This window comes from Lepidochelys kempii, chromosome 9 (assembly GCF_965140265.1).
Source record: "Lepidochelys kempii isolate rLepKem1 chromosome 9, rLepKem1.hap2, whole genome shotgun sequence".
In the NCBI taxonomy this organism is placed as follows: Eukaryota; Metazoa; Chordata; order Testudines; family Cheloniidae; genus Lepidochelys; species Lepidochelys kempii.
Genome location: NC_133264.1, coordinates 82,401,251 through 82,423,184, shown reverse-complemented (window position 1 = coordinate 82,423,184; position 21,934 = coordinate 82,401,251). Strand labels below are relative to the sequence as shown.

Genomic DNA, 21,934 nt, shown 5'->3' with positions numbered 1-21,934 from the left:
TACACAGAACACCGATTAGTCAAACAATATTTAACACTAACAATTCTCTAAGACACTCACTCAGTATTGGATACATGAGAAGAACTTTTCTCCTGTAAATGTCTGGTGGAAACTTGGCATAGTACACTTTGGCTCTCTGAGTCTCTTCGTCGCTCTGTATCAGGATTTTTCCTATTCGGATGGATCTGCAGCAATCCCGTAAGCCTTGTTCCATTGCCTCTCCTTCAGTTTAGTAACGAGAACAACAACAAAAACCCTGTTACACGTCAAGGAAGAAAGCACCACAAGCTACTACTAGTAAAGGATATTCAATATTTAACTGTGGTAAGGAGATTATTAAACCAAATGACTAAAATCACATTAGATTATTAACTGGAAGTTTTCACTCTGCTTAGATAATGAAGTTAGCCTGATCAGTATCATTCATTGGTCCCAAGCACTAACACAAGGCTGGTTTTCAAGGATATAGCAAATCTAAATCTAAAATATAGCAAAGTTTCCTACAAACATTTTGATCATTCCTAATCAGTATGAAAAACCGCGTTGAGTACTGAGATGGAAACTCATCTGCAAATCTCTAGATACTGATGCATCATCATGATACTATAGAGGGGACAGAAAACACTGCATCAAGTGGATTTCAGCCTCTTGCTGTTAGATCTTTAAGAACTGTTGCTATCAAGCTGCTAATTAAGTTAGACAAAAAAACCCACTAGCATTCCCCAGAATGTGCACAATTTCTACCAGTAGCCACAGTTTATTTGGAGAATTGTCGGGAGGGGGAAATTAATGGAAACAAGGATAGGGGTTTCTAGAAGCAAGGAAAGAAGGGCAGGCCTTGCTCCATTTGAATGTCCTCGACCTAGAACCCCTTCTCTAGCAGCCACAGGAAATCCCCAGCAACTGTTCTATTTCCTAAGGGCTTAATAAAACACATTACTTGATAGTGGTTGGGTGTAAGCTTGGTTGGAAACAGGACACTTATGAAGAGAGAAGAATGGCAGTTGGAGGACTTTGGTGAATTTTGTTCATCAGAGTAAAAGGGGTTGTTGCTGTTCTTAAAAGCAAGGTGGTAAAGAGATTTAAAGAAGAGCTTTAAACACAGACGCATTAAGAAACCATGGCTTACCACTTCTCATTATGCTGACTCCACAATTTCCCTTCTCAAATTTCACTCCTTCATACTTGTACCCTGTGGGAGGAAAGACAGACCTGATGATCAGTGGAAGTCATTGTGCCTTTTTAACCCATTTGGTGCCCCTTTAGGTTATAGTCTTAAATGATATTCCCATGAATGGAACTAACATCTCTCTAAGTACATACTGTATGAAGAGGAGCTACGGATGTATGCCATACTCTGCGTGGACCAATAGTATGATAGTGTGCCAAATACTATGGGCCTAAAAAAGTGATGGGCAGAGGAACAAAAATGTAAGTTGGCAAAGGGCTGGTAACATGGAGTTTAGAGGAGAGCCTTCCCTGCTGTAGGATTTTAGTTTAATAACTCATATTCTGGGCACACTTCTTATGAAGGATGCCATACAAAATAAAGCTGAATGGTAACTTTAGAAGAAACCAATGGATACAGGCCAGTGCTGTGGACAGATACCAGAAATATGAAACTACTTGAGTTATTTGATTTGTGCAAGGAATAACCGGAAAATACTATGCGAGTGATGGGGTCAACTGACAGCCCTGGAAGCTAAAGTCCTTTACTTATTCAAAGAACAGCTTGGACAGCAGGGCAAGCTTCCCCTGCCCAAGCATTGTGCTTCAGTCTTAATACTGAGGCTGGTGCAGAGTTCAGTCTACACCTGTGGAGACTGAGGGAATTATGTGTAATATTTTTTTATAAATATCAAAAGCCCCTGTGGTTCTCTGTGTGATGTTACCCAGCCTGACTGCCAGGAGATAAATCAGAAGAGGCTGTTCAGAAGGAAGCAAACAAAAACTGAAATAATGTCCTTGAGGAAACACTGGGTAAGCTGTTTATTGGGAAATAGCCTGAATGAAGCCAGGAAGTGGGTAAGCAAGGTTACTCTTCCCAAGGCTCAGCCTAGCATCAAAGGAGATGCTAAACCTTAAAGATGCCAGCCTCGGGCAGGAGGAAGGGTTGAGTGAGTGGCCAGAGGCTGCCCAATGAGTGTCAGCAACAGCTGCCATCCTGGCAAGGGAGGACAGATGCAGAAGAGACATGCTGCAAGCATGACAGTCTCCTTCTCCCAGCCAGAGATGAGGGTTACTCACAAATGCGGGCAAAGAAAGATTATGGTACAGGTAAGGGAAGATGTGTATAGGACTCTGTTGCATTAACTCTTTGCTCAGGGTGCTATGTTCCTTTGGGGGTAAGAATACTTAATGCTTTGTTTTGGAAAACCTGCTGTTTAGTTGCTTTAACTAGTAAGAGGGTTTGAGAGCTAAAGTGCTTATAGGTGCCAAGTGCTGTTGGGTCTGTCACATTAACACAGTTGGGAACACAGAGATCTGGTCGGAGAGCGGTTGGTCCATGTGGTGCCATCCAGAGTGAGCTGCAGGAAGCCAGGCCTGTCACCTAACAGGAACATTCAAGAGGTCTAAGGCACAGTTTGCTCTATAACCATGGCAATGGCCCAGTCAGAAGTCCTTGGGCGTTCTTCTGCAAAGGAGCTACCAGCTGCAGTTTGGAATACAGCAAACTCATTTCACAGAGGGCACTTAACAAACAGCCTTCAAGTGGTGTCAGCTGTTGATCGATGTGGACTGGATTTGAATCCAGTGTTCCAGAGGAGAAAGGCGACACTTCTGTTAAACCAGTAAAACAATGTTCATCTGTATTACTTTTAAAGCCTCTTTCCCAAATTCTAGCTAATGCTACACTGTTTCCTGTTTAACCTGTCTTGCCTGTAACCCCATATTTGGCTTCAACAGGAACAAGCCAAAATGATTCCTATGGATTCTCTCTAGTGTTAACACATAGATGCTTCCCTGATGATGCAGAAACTAACTTCCTGCTCCTCTGTTATCACTGCTATCTGGTCCCCAGTTGAAAGCAACCAGGCACAGAGAATTTTGCAAGACCTCTTGAATTTGCCTAAATCCCCCCAACTCTCCTTAATGGGTAAGTAAAACATCATCAGGGTTATTTTCATCATCACAGTAAGGGCAAGTAAGCAGATCTGGCACCTGGACTGGTACATTTTCATGATCATTTTGCTAGACTGATTTAAATTCTTACTAAATAACTCTTGTGTGTCTTGCTGAAGTGTATTAGCCAGTAAAGTTTGGGTTTGTTAAATGTCAGGAAGCGGGGCCTGACCTGAATGTTCAGCTGAGTCAGCCTCACAAGGATTCTAAGTTCTACTTTACATATAGTATGAAGCTTCTACTGCCAACCCTACCAGCTGGGGAGTAAACTCCCAATTACCTGTTGGAGTGGTCACTGTGCATTCTGTATATGGCAGCTGATTTAATCCCTCTTCAACCACAAGTCTGATCTGTAGAACCAAAGGAAAGCATCAGCTTAGAGAGGTTTCTTACCCATCAAGGTAAGGTACTGTATTCTAGTAGTTTTACCAACATACAGTGAACATGTCAACAAGGTTTTCCCCTTGCCAGTTTATTTTCATATCCCTATCTCCGTTCAGGAGCTGCAGTGGGCTGCCCAGAACAGCCTGACCCTCAGCACTGTAAACACAAAGCTAAGTTCCCCAAGGCAAATCAATCAATAGAGAAATATCATCACCCCTCCATTTGACACCTATCAGTTGTCATTATTATGGGATGCTCTGCAAAAAGATTTCACGTTCACAAACATGGCCCAATTTCAGCAGGGAAATCTCTACAGGAGACAGAGCCAGTAAATTCCACAGCCTCAGGTGACCTGAAAACCCCTAGTCCTCCCCCAATGATAGCTCTGTAGCTGTACCCCAGGCAAGGTTATTTAAAATGTATTAATCTGACCCAGGGATGATTTCCCATGAAAGGAGCTCCAGGTATTAAAGATTTAGAAAGTAGAGCGAGCCAGCAATTCAGAGCCCAGAATGCTCAAAAAAAAAAAAAAAAAAAACCCCAAAGCCAAGCAAAGATGAAAACGTATTAAGCAAAAGTCACTGTATAATGATAGAAGTGAGGCAATCTCTCACAGGACTGAGCACATAACTTATCCATTGACCAAAAAAATATAAGGTTCATCTCTACTGTTCTCATTCCAGGAACAGGGCAAAACCCACCAGAGGAATCTTTTCTATCCTTCCCTCTCAACCCAGTTCCCAGTGCAGACAGACTGTCTGTTTAAGGGAAGTTCTTCAGTTGCAGTCAGTGCCAAAGGCCTTTCGACTTATTGTCACGCCAAAGAAAGTTCAGTAATTTTATTGGCATGACAAGGTTGATGAGTGTTCTCAAGCTTACCACCACAAGAATTTCAATTCGGAGCAGAGTTTTATAGTGGGCCACATTCAGAGATGATGGACAGGTTATGTCAGTGAGTGAGTGGGTCAGAGTTGGTGTAATTCACACACCCAGGGGCCAGAAGACAAGAAAAGCAATTAGCAAGATGCTGTAAGTAAATGTCAGGAAAGATGGATACTTTCATTTTTCTCCATGGCATATAAATGACACCAAACTGCATATCAGGAAGTGGGTCCTACTGAGTCCTGCACCTCCATTGGCATCCCCTGTGAATTTGGCCCAGTGTGTCCATCTCTAGTTTGGTAGTTACAGCTAACAGGAAGCTGTCACTGCCAACTTACTCCCTTTTTTAAAGTGAAGTTTTCTTTCTTGCTCTTTACTGGCACATTCTAATCCTGACAGCTTGAAGGAAATATCACTTGTATCTGGTTGTGCTGTTTGTGGGAAGATGCATCTTTTAGTACTCTTAAACCAAGATGCACCAGGCTTTGAACGTACATGCCTAGGACCGGGAACAGAAAGGGGCAAAATAAATTACCTAGACCAGGTATGGAAAGCACCCACCAAACGCTGATTTCATGTTTACAGTGCTAGCACAACTCACTCAGAGACTTAGGTTATGTCTCCACTATCAGGATGAATTGACCCAAGTTACGCTACTCCAGTGTGAATAATGTAACTGGAGTCGATGTAACTTATGTCCGCTTACTGCAGTGTCTACACCGCGCTGGGTCAACGGGAGACACTTTCTCGTTGACTTACCTTACTCCTCTTGTTCCTGATGGAGTACTTGGTCGAGTCTCGCTAAATCGACCCCCAGTGCATCGATCGCAGCAGTGCCGATCCCGCAATAGTGTAGACATAGCCTGAGTTCTACTTTGTGTTTGAGTCCAGTGTCTTCAACTCTTCAGTGGAAGAGACTGGAAAGCCCTGCAGTGTTCTCCAGCAGCTCCTGGTCTGCTCCCAAGGCTTTTCAAAGAGCCTCTACTCAACCTTTTCAGACCGAACATCAATGTTTTGATATTTCACCACCAAAGCTCTAATCCAAGTCTTTATAATGCTCAGATCATCTTCTCAGGCCATTATTTTAACCATGTGCCTCCACTAGCTTCCCCTTCTCTTCTACAAACACCAGATTTGTCCTCACCATCGTGTTTTAGCTGCCTGACACACCCTTCACAGATGCATTAGCACATCAGTGACAGCCACCTTCCCTCTGCCAGCCTTTCCACCTATTAGTCCCATTCTCCCCATAGCATCTTTGCACACACTCTCATGCTGACTATTACGTATGGGAACAATTGCATGAAAAAAATCTGCACTGCTAAATTTATCGGCCTTCAGATCTCTCCCTGTGACTCATCTGCTGTGACCCTCCCAGAGACTGCTAGCAGCCAGTGCCAAGCAGGCAAAAAGCTAAACTCTTCTCACATCCAATCCCACCTCTCTGTTTATTTCATCCATCTGTTACATTTTATCATTTGGGCAGGGACTGGCTTTTTATTAGGTTTGTAAAGCACCTAGCACAATGGAGCCCCAATCTGCCTAGAGCTCTAGGCACTACCAAAGTACAAATCAAACAATAAAATATACAAAACAAGACATCCCACAATCCTATGCACGGGTTCTCCATTTCTTCCCTCTTCTTAGGAGGAGGAGGGACCTGATACCTGTCTAACGAATGTCAAGCCTGTTGTATGACCAGCAGGTAGAGGCAATCCTGTGAGCAGCAGCTCTAGATCTGTAAATGTGCAGGTTAAGCAACACTGGACTCCAGCACCATGAGCCTGAGTTTGGCTCAGTGACTGGGAAGTTACAGCCTGCAGCAGTGAGGAAGTAGTTTGTACATCCCTAAGACGGGCACAACACGTCCAGGAAAATATGAGAGGGCCCAGGGTGAGGACTTTCACACTGGGAAACTGCAACAGGGGTAAGTTAGGGTTAATTAAGGTTTTCTCCTGCCTGTCTTGCAATAGCCATTGTTTCCCTTCTATCAAAACTTTAGCAACATATTTTTGACCCATCTTCTTTTTTGAAGTGATTTGATAGGGGAGGAATACCCCTTTGAGAGTAGGTCATGATGGGAACCCTCTGCAGGGTAAAAAATAAAGTGCTTTCAGAAGGAGCTCAGTGTGGTAGAAACTCTTGTAGAGAAAGCACCCTTGATGGAGAGAACCAAGTTCTGTTAATGTTCAGTACGGTTTATCTTTATTGTTTGCAAATCTTGACTCTGCGTATAAGAAGATTTTGGGAACCCTGACAAATTGGAACACTGAAATGGAAGTGACCTAGAAATAAGTCTTTCACATCCTGTGTGTATCTTCCACGATTGTCCTTATTTGCTTTATTAACTGTCACAAATGTGTGTTTGAAACAAATGACATTTGTTGGAGACTGTGACTTTACACCCCATATTCTTCATAGAAATATGGTTATGATATGAATATGGCATAAGTAAGATAGATAGCTCATGTAAGATATCATTGGAAAGGTTATGATTTAATGAATTTGATTATCCAATTTGTATGCCTGTATCACAGTATTAACATGTTAGTAGATTGAAGTAAAAACCGTAGGCTCCCTGGTAGTGTCACTTTGACCTGTTAATATGTACTGGTGGAGGTAAAGGCTCTTGGATTGTTATTACTATTATTTATTTGTAATATCGTGTAGTCATGGAACAGGACCCCATGTTCAGGCCATTAAAGATCCCATGGCACTTTTAACAAGAGTATGGGTGTTACTCAGGGAAACTGAGGTAGGCACATCTGTTTCCCTAGCATTCTCAATTACCTACAAGCTTTTCACTTCTGTTCTAACATAGTAGTGTGTGCTGTTAAAACAGCTGCTGCATTCCACAGGTGGCTGAAGGTATTTGTGAAATCCTTTGGCATGAAAGGCATCTTATACAAAGACATTAAGAAAGTTACTGTCAAACAGCATTCACAAATCGCTCCCACCCGATGACTCTCCAGCATGAAAGTCCTGTTTAACACAAGTGTCAAAGCACAGCAACAACAAGAAGAAATTCTCCACCTACCAGACGATCAGCAGAAAACACGAAGTCCCCTCTACTGGCTGTCCTGAAAAAGGTAGCAAAAGTGCTAAATTAAATTGCGGAATAACTTTTATTTCGATAACACTGATAAATAATTCAAGGATAGTACACTGTACATAGCAGGAGTTCTCCACATAACTAATTTCTACTGGATAAAACTAATTGGAATCTCTTGATAGTGGGTAACTAATATTCAGGGAACATAAAGCTACAGCCAGGCTTGCCTCTTACTATAGGCTAACATTTTGCAGTGCTTTGCCCAAAGCAATTAGAATATGAAAACCTAAAATTGCTATGTAAGCTTTCCATGGGAAAATCTGATCTTGCTTCCACTCCATCCTAGCAGGCCACCCAAACTATCATGTGTTCACTTCTTGAATTTACAAACATTGTGCTCAATATCCTGCGTCCAATCAAGTCAATAGCCAGAAGCATTGTCATCAAATGGGAGCTGTACCAAGCCTCCAGCGCTGAACTAAGAATCCAACTGTCTGTCTGACAGCCCTAAAAACCCCCAAACAAGCCATCAGAATATCATGTACAAGCACATCTTAGTACTACATGCAATTAGTTACAGCTCTCTCTAAATTTCCATAAAGAAATGTTGGCACCAAACTCCATATTTTTGCAATATTTTACTTGAGGGTTTACCTGCATGAAAGTCAGGAAACTTGGTTATTCCCAGAGCAACTGGTGACTTTGCCACATTAAAGACATTTTTTTAAAAGGGACAGTGTCAGTTTGTCTTAATTTCTTTCCCCATGTTACCAATCTTATACTAATAATAAGTTTATTTAGTTTATCACATCGCTGCTATTTATTTTTTGGCTTTCAATTATGCAGTGAACACAGACTAATCATTTTCTGGTTCTCTGGCATTAAAAGGAAACCCAAAACTTTTTTTAAAATGGCTTCAGGTAAATCTGCACAGTGTTCCTCTGATAATTCTTGTGATTTTACAATCATATTTTGTTTTTTTAGATTTTGATTGATATTTTGTTCTTTGGTATGTATTAATTATTGGGAAAAGGGGAGTGAGCAGTGAGATCGCAAAACTTCCAGATGGCACATCTAGGTTCTTCCATACCATGGAATCTAAGAGGATCTAGGTAAGCTAAGTGACATAATGACAGATGAAATTCAGTGTTGACATTCAAAATGATGCACATAGCTTATTACATTAATTATATTGACTTGGGGGGAGACCTGGGTCTCACTAAGCAAGCAGTGTTTGACTGCATAAGAATAGAGAATAATTCTGAAAATATGGCAGACCAGTAGTACACCCTCACCTGGAAAACTGTGTTCAGGCCTGGTGACCCGATGTCAAAAATGAGAGTAGACTCAGGAGTAGACTCAATATCACAAAGAAGAGAAAATATATTGAGGCAATACTGCCAAGTTCCTCTTGCTGTCAAATCTAGAATTAAGGCACCGAGTGTATTTTAAGTGTCTGCCCTGCTAGAAGTGGAACATGCAGGGGATGCCACCCTCCACTGCCCCCCCCAGCAGTGAAGTCATCTCACTGATGTGTTATGCACTGCTGAGTCATCCGGCTTTGTACAGCAGTGAGGAGCATATACCCTGCTGCTTTACTGTCTTCAGTTCTATATTATTCACTCTAAACACCTCAGGGAATAAAAAGCCTAAGTAGAATACAATAAAATGGTCACAAACAAAAGCCACAATAACCTTTAAATACCTACACTTAAATCCTGCCTCGTGTTAAGTCTGGATTTTAAACAATACAGACACACTACTGATCTAAGCTAACGAAGTTGCTTCTATGGAAACCAGAGATCTTGGGTGCACTAGACTTGATTTTATTGCAAATTGCAATACTACAGGTTTTAGCCTCCAGATCACTCAATCTAATTTATCCCTGCCATGAATGAATGAACTTTTGTGAGATGATTTTTATAGTCTCACCAGTACAGAGCTTTAAACAAAAGACTACAGCAGTGTGCTCCCACATAACCAACATTGAAATGCACAAGTACATTCTCCATTAAAGGGTTCAAAATTCACATCCATTAGACTTAAACTGTGGGCAACCACCTCTAAGTAAACACTGGAAAGCTTGCAAAACTGAGCAAGTTTGCAAAAACATCTTGGATATAGAGATGAGGAAGTGATATGGAACCTATCCTATCCCCCAGTCTCCTGCACACGTGCTCAACTCCTGTTAATATTAATGACAGCTACATAAAGGAAGCAAAAGGAACATGGACAGCTCTAGAGAGAGAAGTGGACTAAGTCAGTAATGACGATTTGGTGGACTAACATATGCTATCTTATCCAGTATGAGGCATTAGAAGGACTAGTAATAATGCCAATTACTTTAACTTCCTTAGGCTTCAGGGGCTGTACTGAAAACAATGCCAGGACAACACCCTGGTGATGGCAGAAGAACCTAAACAGAAGAGAAAGGAGAGAAATACCCACCGGCTATTTGTGGTGATAAAATACATATATTTAAGACTTCATCTTGCAGACACAAGGTTTGTCCAAGAATAGTCACTTGCCAAACGGGCCCAAATCTTGGCCCTCCTGTGCTTTGTCACATGCCGCTGACCAGAGCGCCACAGCATAGCATGACTCCACGGATACAGAGCTTTGTAAGTATCCTAAAAGGGGGAACCCATGAAATGCCACCCAGCCCACAATGGTAAGAGCTTTTTTAAAGTGTCTTGAGATTTTGCCTGATTTTCCCCACCATATTTTGCAGCAGATGCCAGATAGTTATTGCAATGCAGGATTGCATTAACTTCCCTGATTCCTGGAGAGAGGGGAGAAAGACTTATTTGCGTGAGCTCCCACTTCCCCAAGCACCTCCCACCATGGAATAAACACAGAGCCCCACTGTGCCCCTCTTCTGCACTAGCCCCAACTGTCCTCAGGATCCCACAGGCTAATATGGAACTAACCTGTGTCAGAGTAAGAGACTATCCCACCCCTGCTCCTGAGTAAGAGCCACAAACTGCCTCACTCAGCCCTATATCTTGGTCACTTCTCTCTCATCCTGCCCCTCCCAACTTTGTGGCTTTTTCATACTGTCCCAGTGCCTCGACCATCTGTCTTCTGGGGCACTAAGCAAATACACCTCCCCTCTAAGACTTGTAATTGTGGTGCTATCTGCTCATTTTTATACTACTTTCTATCTAGAAAGAGATCTGAAACAAGACGTGATCTGGATACCCTGTAAGTGAGCCAATTTTTCCTTCCTTCCTAGCATTGTCTATTGATGTCTCATTATGATATCCGTATCAAGCAGACCAAGCTCTTGGCAGCATGGAACTAGTCCTAGCTGTAAAGCTCCATGCCTATCCCTGCTGCATCCATTCTTAAGAGGATTTCCAGCACTACAGTTGCTTAAAAAGACCAGACAAGATGAATTATGCCGTTCCCAGAAAAGAGCATCACAGCAAGTTCTAGTCACCCTGTGCCTAACTGTTCCTTCTCCCCTATGTGATTTAGCAGTGAACATTTTAGAATCCTCCTGGATGAAAGATTATTGCACCCTGGAATCTCTTTCTCCACCACTGAAATGTAGCTGTCTTTCTCAGATGGAATGTGGCAATAAAACTGCTACCATTTTTTCCCCTGTGAAAGTGTTAACAAATGAGATGCGAAAGCCTGCTTGCCTTTTTGAACAGCCGCATTGGGTCTTCCCCCCTTACACAGTAATGTTTTTTTCTAGTAAATGTTTAGTGAAAAGCTCAGAGCGTCAGTTACAGCTCTGCTGCCTTGTCATCATGCCATGTTCAGGATCGAGTGTAGCTCTGAGACTTGTCATCATTGCAGTAGATATTTTAGTGATCCATATTTATGAGTCTCCACCGCCTCTCAACAAAATAACATAGCCTTGCAATGAATCTAATGTGTAAATCTCCTCAACGGAAGAATCAGCCAGTGGCTTGCAGGCTTGCCAAACCCAAAGTCCTACTGAATACACTTGGAAAAGCTGAACACTTTTTTACTTGCAGCAAGAAAGACACCCACTAAGTGGGATATTTCCCTGTGTTCCAAAAATGACACGGTTTTCCTTTACTAGCCTCAAAACTCTTTACAGGGGAAACCCTTCTCACCAACAAGTTTTGAGTGGACACGAGAACACCATGGGTTCGGGAGGCAGAACTGAATCCTCCCTCTCGCCGCAGCCCACTCTCAAAGCCCCCTTTCTGCTCTGCAGGGGAGACAGCTGCCAGGCAGTGTGTCTGATGTGCAGAGTTGCTCTCTATGGAACCTCCACAGCCTGTACAGCGAGACTGCAGCAGCTCCGTGCATTCTGTGCCTGTGGTACTATTACTCTTCAGCACACAGAGAAAAAAGATACAGAAAAACACTAATTTAAAATAATTTAAACTACGGAAGATAAGGTTACTTAATGCATACAGGTTTCAGAGTAACAGCCGTGTTAGTCTGTATTTGCAAAAAGAAAAGGAGGACTTGTGGCACCTTAGAGACTAACCAATTTATTTGAGCATAAGCTTTCGTTAGCTACAGCTCACTTCATCTGATGCATGCTGTGGAAAGTGTAGAAGATCTTTTTATACACACAAAGCATGAAAAAATACCTCCCCCACCCCACTCTCCTGCTGGTAATAGCTTATCTAAAGTGATCACTCTCCTTACAATGTGTATGATAATCAAGGTGGGCCATTTCCGGCACAAATCCAGGGTTTAACAAGAAGGTCTGAGGGGGGGCGTAGTAAAAAACAAGGGGAAATAGGCTACCTTGCATAATGACTTAGCCACTCCCAGTCTCTATTCAAGCCTAAGTTAATTGTATCCAATTTGCAAATGAATTCCAATTCAACAGTTTCTCGCTGGAGTCTGGATTTGAAGATTTTTTGTTGTAATATCGCAACTTTCATGTCTGTAATTGCGTGACCAGAGAGATTGAAGTGTTCTCCAACTGGTTTATGAATGTTATAATTCTTCACATCTGATTTGTGTCCATTTATTCTTTTACGTAGAGACTGTCCAGTTTGACCAATGTACATGGCAGAGGGGCATTGCTGGCACATGATGGCATATATCACATTGGTGGATGTGCAGGTGAACGAGCCTCTGATAGTGTGGCTGATGCTATTCGGCTCTGTGATGGTGTCCCCTGAATAGATATGTGGGCACAGTTGGCAATGGGCTTTGTTGCAAGGATAGGTTCCTGGGTTAGTGGTTCTGTTGTGTGGTATGTGGTTGCTGGTGAGTATTTGCTTCAGGTTGGGGGGCTGTCTGTAGGCAAGGACTGGCCTGTCTCCCAGGAATTGTGAGAGTGTTGGGTCATCCTTCAGGATAGGTTGTAGATCCTTAATAATGCGTTGGAGGGGTTTTAGTTGGGGGCTGAAGGTGACGGCTAGTGGCGTTCTATTATTTTGTTTGTTAGGCCTGTCCTGTAGTAGGTGACTTCTGGGAACTCTTCTGGCTCTATCAATCTGTTTCTTCACTTCCGCAGGTGGGTATTGTAGTTGTAAGAATGCTTGATAGAGATCTTGTAGGTGTTTGTCTCTGTCTGAGGGGTTGGAGCAAATGCGGTTGTATCGCAGAGCTTGGCTGTAGACGATGGATCGTGTGGTCAGGGTGAAAGCTGGAGGCATGTAGGTAGGAATAGCAGTCAGTAGGTTTCCGGTATAGGGTGGTGTTTATGTGACCATCGCTTATTAGCACTGTAGTGTCCAGGAAGTGGATCTCTTGTGTGGACTGGACCAGGTTGAGGTTGATGGTGGGATGGAAATTGTTGAAATCATGGTGGAATTCCTCAAGGGCTTCTTTTCCATGGGTCCAGATGATGAAGACATCATCAATATAGCGCAAGTAGAGTAGGGGCGTTAGGGGACAAGAGCTGAGGAAGCACTGTCCTAAGTCAGCCATAAAAATGTTGGCATACTGTGGGGCCATGCGGGTACCCATAGCAGTGCCGCTGATTTGGAGGTATACATTGTCCCCAAATGTAAAATAGTTATGGGTAAGGACAAAGTCACAAAGTTCAGCCACCAGGTTAGCCGTGACATTATCGGGGATAGTGTTCTTGACGGCTCGTAGTCCATCTTTGTGTGGAATGTTGGTGTAGAGGGCTTCTACATCCATAGTGGCCAGGATGGTGTTATCAGGAAGATCAGCGATGGATTGTAGTTTCCTCAGGAAGTCAGTGGTGTCTCCAAGGTAGCTGGGAGCGCTGTAGCGTAGGGCCTCAGGAGGGAGTCTACATAGCCAGACAATCCTGCTGTCAGGGTGCCAATGCCTGAGATGATGGGGCACCCAGGATTTCCAGGTTTATGGATCTTGGGTAGTAGATAGAATATCCCAGGTCGGGGTTCCAGGGGTGTGTCTGTGCGGATTTGATCTTGTGCTTTTTCAGGGAGTTTCTTGAGCAAATGCTGTAGTTTCTTTTGGTAACTCTCAGTGGGATCAGAGGGTAATGGCTTGTAGAAAGTGGTGTTAGAGAGCTGCCGAGCAGCCTCTTGTTCATATTCCGACCTATTCATGATGACAACAGCACCTCCTTTGTCAGCCTTTTTGATTATGATGTCAGAGTTGTTTCTGAGGCTGTGGATGGCATTGTGTTCCGCATGGCTGAGGTTATGGATATATGCCATCATATGCCAGCAATGCCCCTCTGCTATGTACATTGGTCAAACGGGACAGTCTCTACATAAAAAAATAAATGGACATAAATCAGATGTCAAGAATTATAACATTCATAAACCAGTCGGAGAACACTTCAATCTCTCTGGTCACGCGATTACAGACATGAAAGTTGCGATATTACAACAAAAAAAACTTCAAATCCAGTCTCCAGCGAGAAACTGTTGAATTGGAATTCATTTGCAAATGGGATACAATTAGCTTGGGCTTGAATAGAGACTGGGAGTGGCTAAGTCATTATGCAAGGTAACCTATTTCCCCTTGTTTTTTTCTTACTCCCCCTCCCCCGACGTTCTTGTTAAACCCTGGATTTGTGCTGGAAATGGCCCACCTTGATTATCATACACATTGTAAGGAGATTGATCACTTTAGATAAGCTATTACCAGCAGGAGACTGGGGTGGGAAGAGGTATTTTTTCATGCTTTGTGTGTATATAGAAAGATCTTCTACACTTTCCACAGTATGCATCCGATGAAGTGAGCTGTAGCTCATGAAAGCTTATGCTCAAATAAATTGGTTAGTCTCTAAGGTGCCACAAGTACTCCTTTTCTTAATGCATACAGTGTCCTGGAGAGGTGAAGTATTGTACGGATATGGATGATTTAAACCATTGCTTGAAAATTTTACACAACACCTACTGTCAATGACCCAACCAAAGGCAGATACAAAAGACCAGGGAAGGCCACTGGTAGTGCCTGGTGGCAACTGCTGCAATAGCCTGCTTCCCAGTCAGCAACAAAGAGAATCTCACAAGTGTTGACAGTTTCACGGCTGCCCAACCCTGTCTGAATAACACCCAGGAAACTGGCAAGCGTCTTGTCTGCTTCATGCTGCTGCTCACGAACTTCTATAACCCGGAGAAGACGATCAAAGGCAGCCCTCTCCCTTAAAGTTGTTCCAGAGGCAGCCTCATTCCATTCTTCTTCTCTTTCACAATTGCTTTCTGGGAAATCCAGCACTCAGGAACTTTCTCTATTCCCTTTCTTGCTCTGGTAAGTTTACATCTATTAGCTACTAGGGAAAAAGGAAATGTTAGTCATATCTGTATTGCTCCCTTCTCCTGTTCAGTCACAGTCATTGCAAGTCAATAGCAGAACCTAACTGGAACTCCAAGTCACGTGCTGCTTTAGCCTCTTCTTGGTATTCTTACATGCTTTATTTAAATATTTGGTTAACAGGTGAGGCTGCAACATATACCTCACACTGATTTAGTGTCTTAAAAACTTGATTTTTCTTTAAACAGCCAAGCTTACAAAAAAGGAGGCTCTCCTTGATCAAAGGAATGAATGTGGGGGTTCAAAGCAGCAGGAATTTGAAAAGCAATCTAAGTGCCAGAGAAGTGGGGATTGTAATGAAACTACTGACCTATCGAATGGCACAGTGGCACCAATGGATGCTTCTACAATAAATCTGACATCATAGCCAGTGAGCAATGGTTCTTCCTGCTCCAAAGCACAGGACCAATGTAGTACTGCTTTCTATTCTCTGTACGTATATAGCTCCTCACCACATACTATGCATTTTAGCATGTACATCCAAAAGCAGAAAGCAGAGTCATAATACAGCAAGGAGGCAGACACTATGAAAGCTACAGCACAAGCCTTAGCAGTGAGACAAGAAGAATAATTGACTCTGAATTAAGGAAAGTGTAAGCCTCTTTTAACATGTTGTAACTAGAAGTATAAAGACAGGGGTTTTTTTTTTTACAAACACTAGGTCTTTCTACCTGTGAGGATTCCTTCCTGCTTTTAGGGTACTATTAAAAAAGAAAAGAAGAAGGAAAATAACAAGAGACTAGAACTATAAAAATTGGGTAGTTAGTCATGATTTCATGTTTACTATATGCGTGAGAGGTAACTTCTAGTCTCAATCAAACTATGAATAGGAATGATCTGGCAGCAGATCTATTTTAAAGTCACTTCTTTAGCCAAACTAGTGACTTACTGGTCATGTCCTGCACAACTCCTAATAACATGTTTCTGTTCCCAGTCCCAGCTTCTTGTTCTGAGTTGGGAGACCTGAAGAAATAAAGGGACTCTGTTCCAGGCAGAAATGAGCAGGATCTTGCACTACATCTGTTAGTTAAGGAATGGTGTTGTCTGACTCCAAAACAGCGAAAAAACCTGGTTGGATCAACACGTGTCCCAGGAGTGGGGAGACCAGGAACAAGACAGATGAAGTGGGTGAAAGAAAGCGTGCATTGTTTTTGACTACTTTCTGTCTTTGTCATGCACAAAATTTAAACAAGCCTGGACATAAGAGACTGCATCAGAATCAAGACAGTTGGCTTGCAACTACAAATAGACCATGTGGGTGTATCCCATGTGACCAATTTCCAACAAATGCAACAGGGCACACGCTGGTGCCCCATACCTTCCCCAGCTTCTATTTATGGCTCCACACAGACTTTTCATTCTGTGCACTATATAAAAAATCCAAAGAGTAGTTAAGTTTCACCACCACTATTTCCATATCACATCTTGATGTTCTCTAGAAAAGTGTTTCTCAACCAGTGGTCCCTGAGATCTACCTGACACAGTTTAGGAAGGCAGCAAGCCGGTCCCTGGTATCAAAAAGGGTGAGAAACACTGCTCTAGAGAAAGGAAGCAGCAGCTTATTACCACAAGGTCTTATGTTCTCTTGTCTCAAATGCTCCAATCAGCTCTGAACCTGCCAAGGCCAAGCGTGGGTGGCAAAAGACTCAAACTAAGGAGTGAAAAAATATTACAGGAAGCTTTAAAGTCACAGGATTCATTTCTTTAGCATAAATAATATTGAAACAGAGGTCTACACCACAATTTAGCCCCACAGCCTGAATGCCATGAGGCTGAGTCAGTTGACCCTGGCTCTTAGACTTAGCCCTAGTCTACACTAGGAGTTGAGGTCAAATTTAGCAGCGTTAAATCGAGTTAACCCTGCACCCATCCACACGACCAAGCCCTTTTTTTCGACTTAAAGGGCTCTTAAAATCGATTTCTTTACTCCACCCCCGACAAGGGAATTAGCGCTGAAATCAGCCTTGCCGGGTCGAATTTGGGGTAGTGTGGACACAATTTGATGGTATTGGCCTCCGGGAGCTATCCCAGAGTGCTCTATTGTGACAGCTCTGGATAGCACTCTCAACTCAGATGCACTAGCCAGGTAGACAGGAAAAGGCCCGCCAATTTTTGAATCTCATTTGCTGTTTGGCCAGCGTGGCAAGCTGCAGGTGAGTGCAGAGCTCATCAGCAGAGGTGACCATGCAGAGCTCATCAGCAGAGGTGACCATGATGGAGTCCCAGAATCGCAAAAGAGCTCCAACATGGACTGAATGGGAGGTATGGGATCTGATCGTTGTATGGGGAGAGGAATCCGTGCTATCAGAACTCCGTTTCAGTTTTCGAAATGCCAAAACATTTGTCAAAATCTCCCAGGGCATGAAGAACAGAGGCCATAACAGGGACCCGAAGCAGCGCCGCATGAAACTTAAGGAGCTGAAGCAACCCTACCAGAAAACCAGAGAGGCAAACGGCCGCTCTGGGTCAGAGCCCCAAACATGCCGCTTCTATGGCAAGCTGCATGCCATTTTAGGGGGTTCAGGCACCACTACCCCAGCCATGTTGTTTGACTCCTTCAATGGAGATGGAGGCAATATGGAAGCAGGTTTTGGGGACGAAGTAGATGATGATGATGAGGAGATTGTAGATAGCTCATAGCAAGCAAGCGGAGAAACCGGTTTTCCCAACAGCCAGGAACTGTTTCTCACCCTGGACCTGGAGCCAGTACCCCCCAAACCCACCCAAAGCTGCCTCCCGGACCCGCCAGGCGGAGAAGAGACCTCTGGTGAGTGTACCTTTTTAAATAGTATACATGGTTTAAAAGCAAGCGTGTTTAATGATTAATTTGCTCTGCATTCGCAGCCAGTACAGCTACTGGAAAAGTCTGTTAACGTGTCTGGGGATGGAACGGAAATCCTCCAGGGACATCTCCATAAAGCTCTCCTGGATGTACTCCCAAAGCCTTTGCAAAAGGTTTCTGGGGAGGGCAGCCTTATTCCGTCCACCATGGTAAGACACTTTACCATACCAAGCCAGTAACACATAGTCGGGAATCATTGCAGAACAAAGCACTGCAGCACATGTTTGCTGGCGTTCAAACAACACCCGTTCTTTATCTCTCTGTGTTATCCTCAGGAGAGTGATATCATTCATGGTCACCTGGTTGAAATAGGGTGCTTTTCTTAAGGGGACATTCAGAGGTGCCCATTCCTGCTGGGCTGGTTGCCTGTGGCTGAAATGTTCCCCGCTGTCAGCCCGCTGTTAGCGTTGGGGGGAGAGGGGAAAGGGGGAGGGGTTAGCCACATGGTGGGGGGAGGCAAAATGCGACCTTGGAACGAAAGCACATGTGCTATGTATGTAATGTTAACAGCAAGGTTTACCGTGAAAGAGTGTACCCATTGTTCTATAAAATGTCTTTTGAAATACCACTGTCCCTTTTTTTTCTCCACCAGCTGCATGTGTTTCAAGTATCACACGATTTTCTCCTTCCCAGAGGCCAGCGAAGATTAGAAGGCGAAAAAAACACACTCGCGATGAAATGTTCTCTGAGCTCATGCTGTCCTCCCACACTGACAGAGCACAGACGAATGCGTGGAGACAGACAATGTCAGAGTGCAGGAAAGCACAAAATGAATGCGAGGAGAGGTGGCGGGCTAAAGAGAGTAAGTGGTGGGCTGAAGATGATAGGTGGTGGCAGCGTGATCAGAGGAGGCAGGATTCAATGCTGAGGCTGCTGGAGGATCAAACTAATATGCTCCAGTGTATGGCTGAGCTGCAGAAAAGGCAGCTGGAGCACAGACTGCCGCTATAGGCCCTGTGTAACCAACCGCCCTCCTCCTCAAGGTCCATAGCCTCCTCACCCAGACACCCAAGAACACAGTGGTGGGGCCTCCGGCCAGCCAGCCACACCACCCCAGCGGATTGTCCAAGCAACAGAAGGCTGGCATTCAGTAAGTTTTAAAGTGCTGTGTGGCCTTGTCCTTCCCTCCTCCACCACCCCACCCGGTGCTTCCCTTCTTCGCCACTCCTCCCGGGCTACCTTGGCAGTTATCCCCCCATCTGTGTGATGAATTAATAAACAATGCATGAATGTGAAGCAATAATGACTTTATTGCCTCTGCAAGCAGTGATCGAATGGGGGAGGGGAGGGTGGTTAGCTTACAGGGAAGTAGAGTGAACCAAGGGGTGGGGGGTTTCATCAAGGAGAAACAAACAGAACTTTCACACCGTAGCCTGGCCAGTCATGAAACTGGTTTTCAAAGCTTCTCTGATGCGCACCCCGCCCTCCTGTGCTCTTTTAACCGCCCTGGTGTCTGGCTGCACATAACCAGCTGCCAGGCGATTTGCCTCAACCTCCCACCCCGCCATAAACGTCTCCCCCTTACTCTCACAGTATTGTGGAGCGCACAGCAAGCAGTAATAACAATGGGAATATTGGTTTTGCTGAGGTCTAAGCGAGTCAGTAAACTGCGCCAGCGCGCTTTTAAATGTCCAAATGCACATTCTACCACCATTCTGCACTTGCTCAGCCTGTAGTTGAACAGCTCCTGACTACTGTTCAGGCTGCCTGTGTATGGCTTCATGAGCCATGGCATTAAGGGGTAGGCTGGGTCCCCAAGGATACATATATGCATTTCAACATCCCCAACTGTTATTTTCTGGTCTGGTCATCACTCTCGTCACCGCGCTGACGTTGCCTACTAGCCCGCTTTCACTTTGCCAGGTTCTGGTGCTGCATAAACTGCTGGATAATGCATATGGTGTTTAATGTGCTCCTAACTGCCAAAGCGATCTGAATGGGCTCCATGCTTGCTGTGGTATGGCGCCTGCACGGAAAAAAGGCGCGGAACGATTGCCTGCCATTGCTCTGACGGACACAGGGGCGACTGATGACATGGCTTACAGGGTTGGCTTACAGGGAATTAATATCAACAAAGGGGGTGGCTTTACATCAAGGAGAAACAAAAACAACTGTCACACAGAATGGCCCCCTCAAGGACTGAACTCAAAACCCTAGGTTTAGCAAGCCAATGCTCAACCCGCTAAGCTATCCCTCCCCCTGGGTATTCCAGGGAGGACTGAATCTCCATTAGTTTTCAAGGTGCCCCTGACAGACCTCACCAAAACGATTGTCGGCCGTTGATTTCACGGAGGGAGGGAGGGCGTGATGACATGTACCCAGAACTACCCGCGACAATGTTTTTGCCCCATTAGGCATTGGGATCTCAACCCAGAATTCCAATGGACGGTGGAGACTGCAGGAACTGTGGAATAGCTACCCACAGTGCAACGCTTCGGAAGTCAATGCTAGCCTCGGTACTGTGGAAGCACTCTGCCAAGTTAGTGCACTTAGAGCATTTGTGTGGGGGGACACACAATCAACTATATAAAAACGATTTCTAAAAAAACGACTTCTAAAATTAGACCTAATTTCATAGTGTAGACATACCCTTAGTTCTGCAAGTTTTACCCCAGGGCCAGCCAGAGACCGACCGAGCATGCTTCAGCAGCACAGTCTGACATGCTGCTCCCCACTTAGCAAAGGGGTGCTGCCGACAAATGCAAGAGTCTGAGACTGAGAAGCAAAATCAAACCCAAGACACTGTACTTCCTCGCCCCTTGAAATGCCCACAAAGCTTGGGCAGCATCTAGGTCTCAGAAAGAGTGGGGAGCCTGAACAGTGGTGGCCCTTGTGTGACCACCTACGGTGCTGCCAGACGCACACTTGTTGTTACCAAGAACTGGCCCTCCTCACAGCCCTTCTTTGCTGAGACAAGTCCTGTCACTTAGGACACTTTAAACCTTTGCCTGATTCCCTCTCCATAAAATTGCACCCCACATATACCCCCAGCCTCCTGCCTGCCCCCCCAGCCCAATCCCTCCTGCTCCCCCCCCATCTGATCCCCCGTCTTCTGCTTCCCCCCCCATCCCACCTGCTGCCTGGGGCCCCCCAGCCCGATCCCTCTTGATCCCCCACTTCCAGCCTGGGCCTCCTCAAACCGATCCCTTCTGCCCCCAGCCCCCTGCCCGCCCCCCCGGCCAATCCCTCCGCCAGCCCGATTCGTCCTCTTCCACAGCCCGCTCGCCTCCCCACCCCACCCCCTGGTCCCCCGGGGGTCTCCGCTCTCCCCACCGCCCCGGCCGGGCCCTGCTCTCACTTGTCCCTGATGATGGTCTGCAGCTCGCGGATCTGGTCGTTCATGGGCAGCAGCTTGAGCTGGGCTCCGATCTGCAGCGGCTGCGGCCCGGGCTCCGGGGGTGGGACCCCGTTGCTGCCGCTGTCCGGGCTGGGGCTGCTGTCGGGGCCGGGCTCCGCGAAGCGGATCAGCCGCGTGCTGCCACAGCCACCCCCTGCCCCGGCCGCCGGCTGCTCCTCCTGCTGCCGCGGGCCGCCCGCCGCGCCCAACGGCCGGTTGTGGCAGGGCATGGTCTCCATGCAGCGGGGCGCGCGCCGCCACCCGCCGCCCGCGCGCAGCCCGGGTCCCTCGCTCCCGGCCGGGCCCGGCCCGCCCCGTCCGCGCCCATTGGCTCCCGGCCCTGCCACTCACCACTCAGAAGGGGTCCCGCGGCCGGGAGCATAAGGCCCCGCTTCCCGCCACGCCCGCTTCCTGTGCGGAGCACGCGGGCGACGGCGAGCAGAGGGCTCCTCCCCCCGCCGGCGCGAGCGGGCTGGGCTCCCCCCCCCCCCCGAGGTGCTCCGCGTGCCCCCTGCGGTCCCCTTCCTTTCCCCGCCGGGCGGCGCCTAGCGCGCCGGGCCGCTGCGCCCTGCTGGGGACCCCAGTGACCCGCCCGCGGGCGCGCCCT

The 21,934-nt window shown here is 45.6% G+C and overlaps 1 protein-coding gene across 1 annotated transcript in view; it reads right to left on the bottom strand.

Annotated features, from left to right (window-relative positions):
* The window catches only part of UPRT (uracil phosphoribosyltransferase homolog), a 30,027-nt gene extending 8,375 nt beyond the window's left edge, over positions 1-21,652 (bottom strand). The window contains exons 1-5 of the mRNA XM_073361131.1: positions 21,289-21,652; positions 7,427-7,469; positions 3,404-3,473; positions 1,130-1,192; positions 61-222 (exon numbers count right to left, since the gene is read on the bottom strand). Coding sequence (XP_073217232.1) covers positions 61-222; positions 1,130-1,192; positions 3,404-3,473; positions 7,427-7,469; positions 21,289-21,566 — 616 coding nt within the window. The 5' untranslated portion in view covers positions 21,567-21,652. The remainder of the gene's footprint in view (positions 1-60; positions 223-1,129; positions 1,193-3,403; positions 3,474-7,426; positions 7,470-21,288) is intronic.
* Positions 21,653-21,934: the final 282 nt, after the last annotated feature.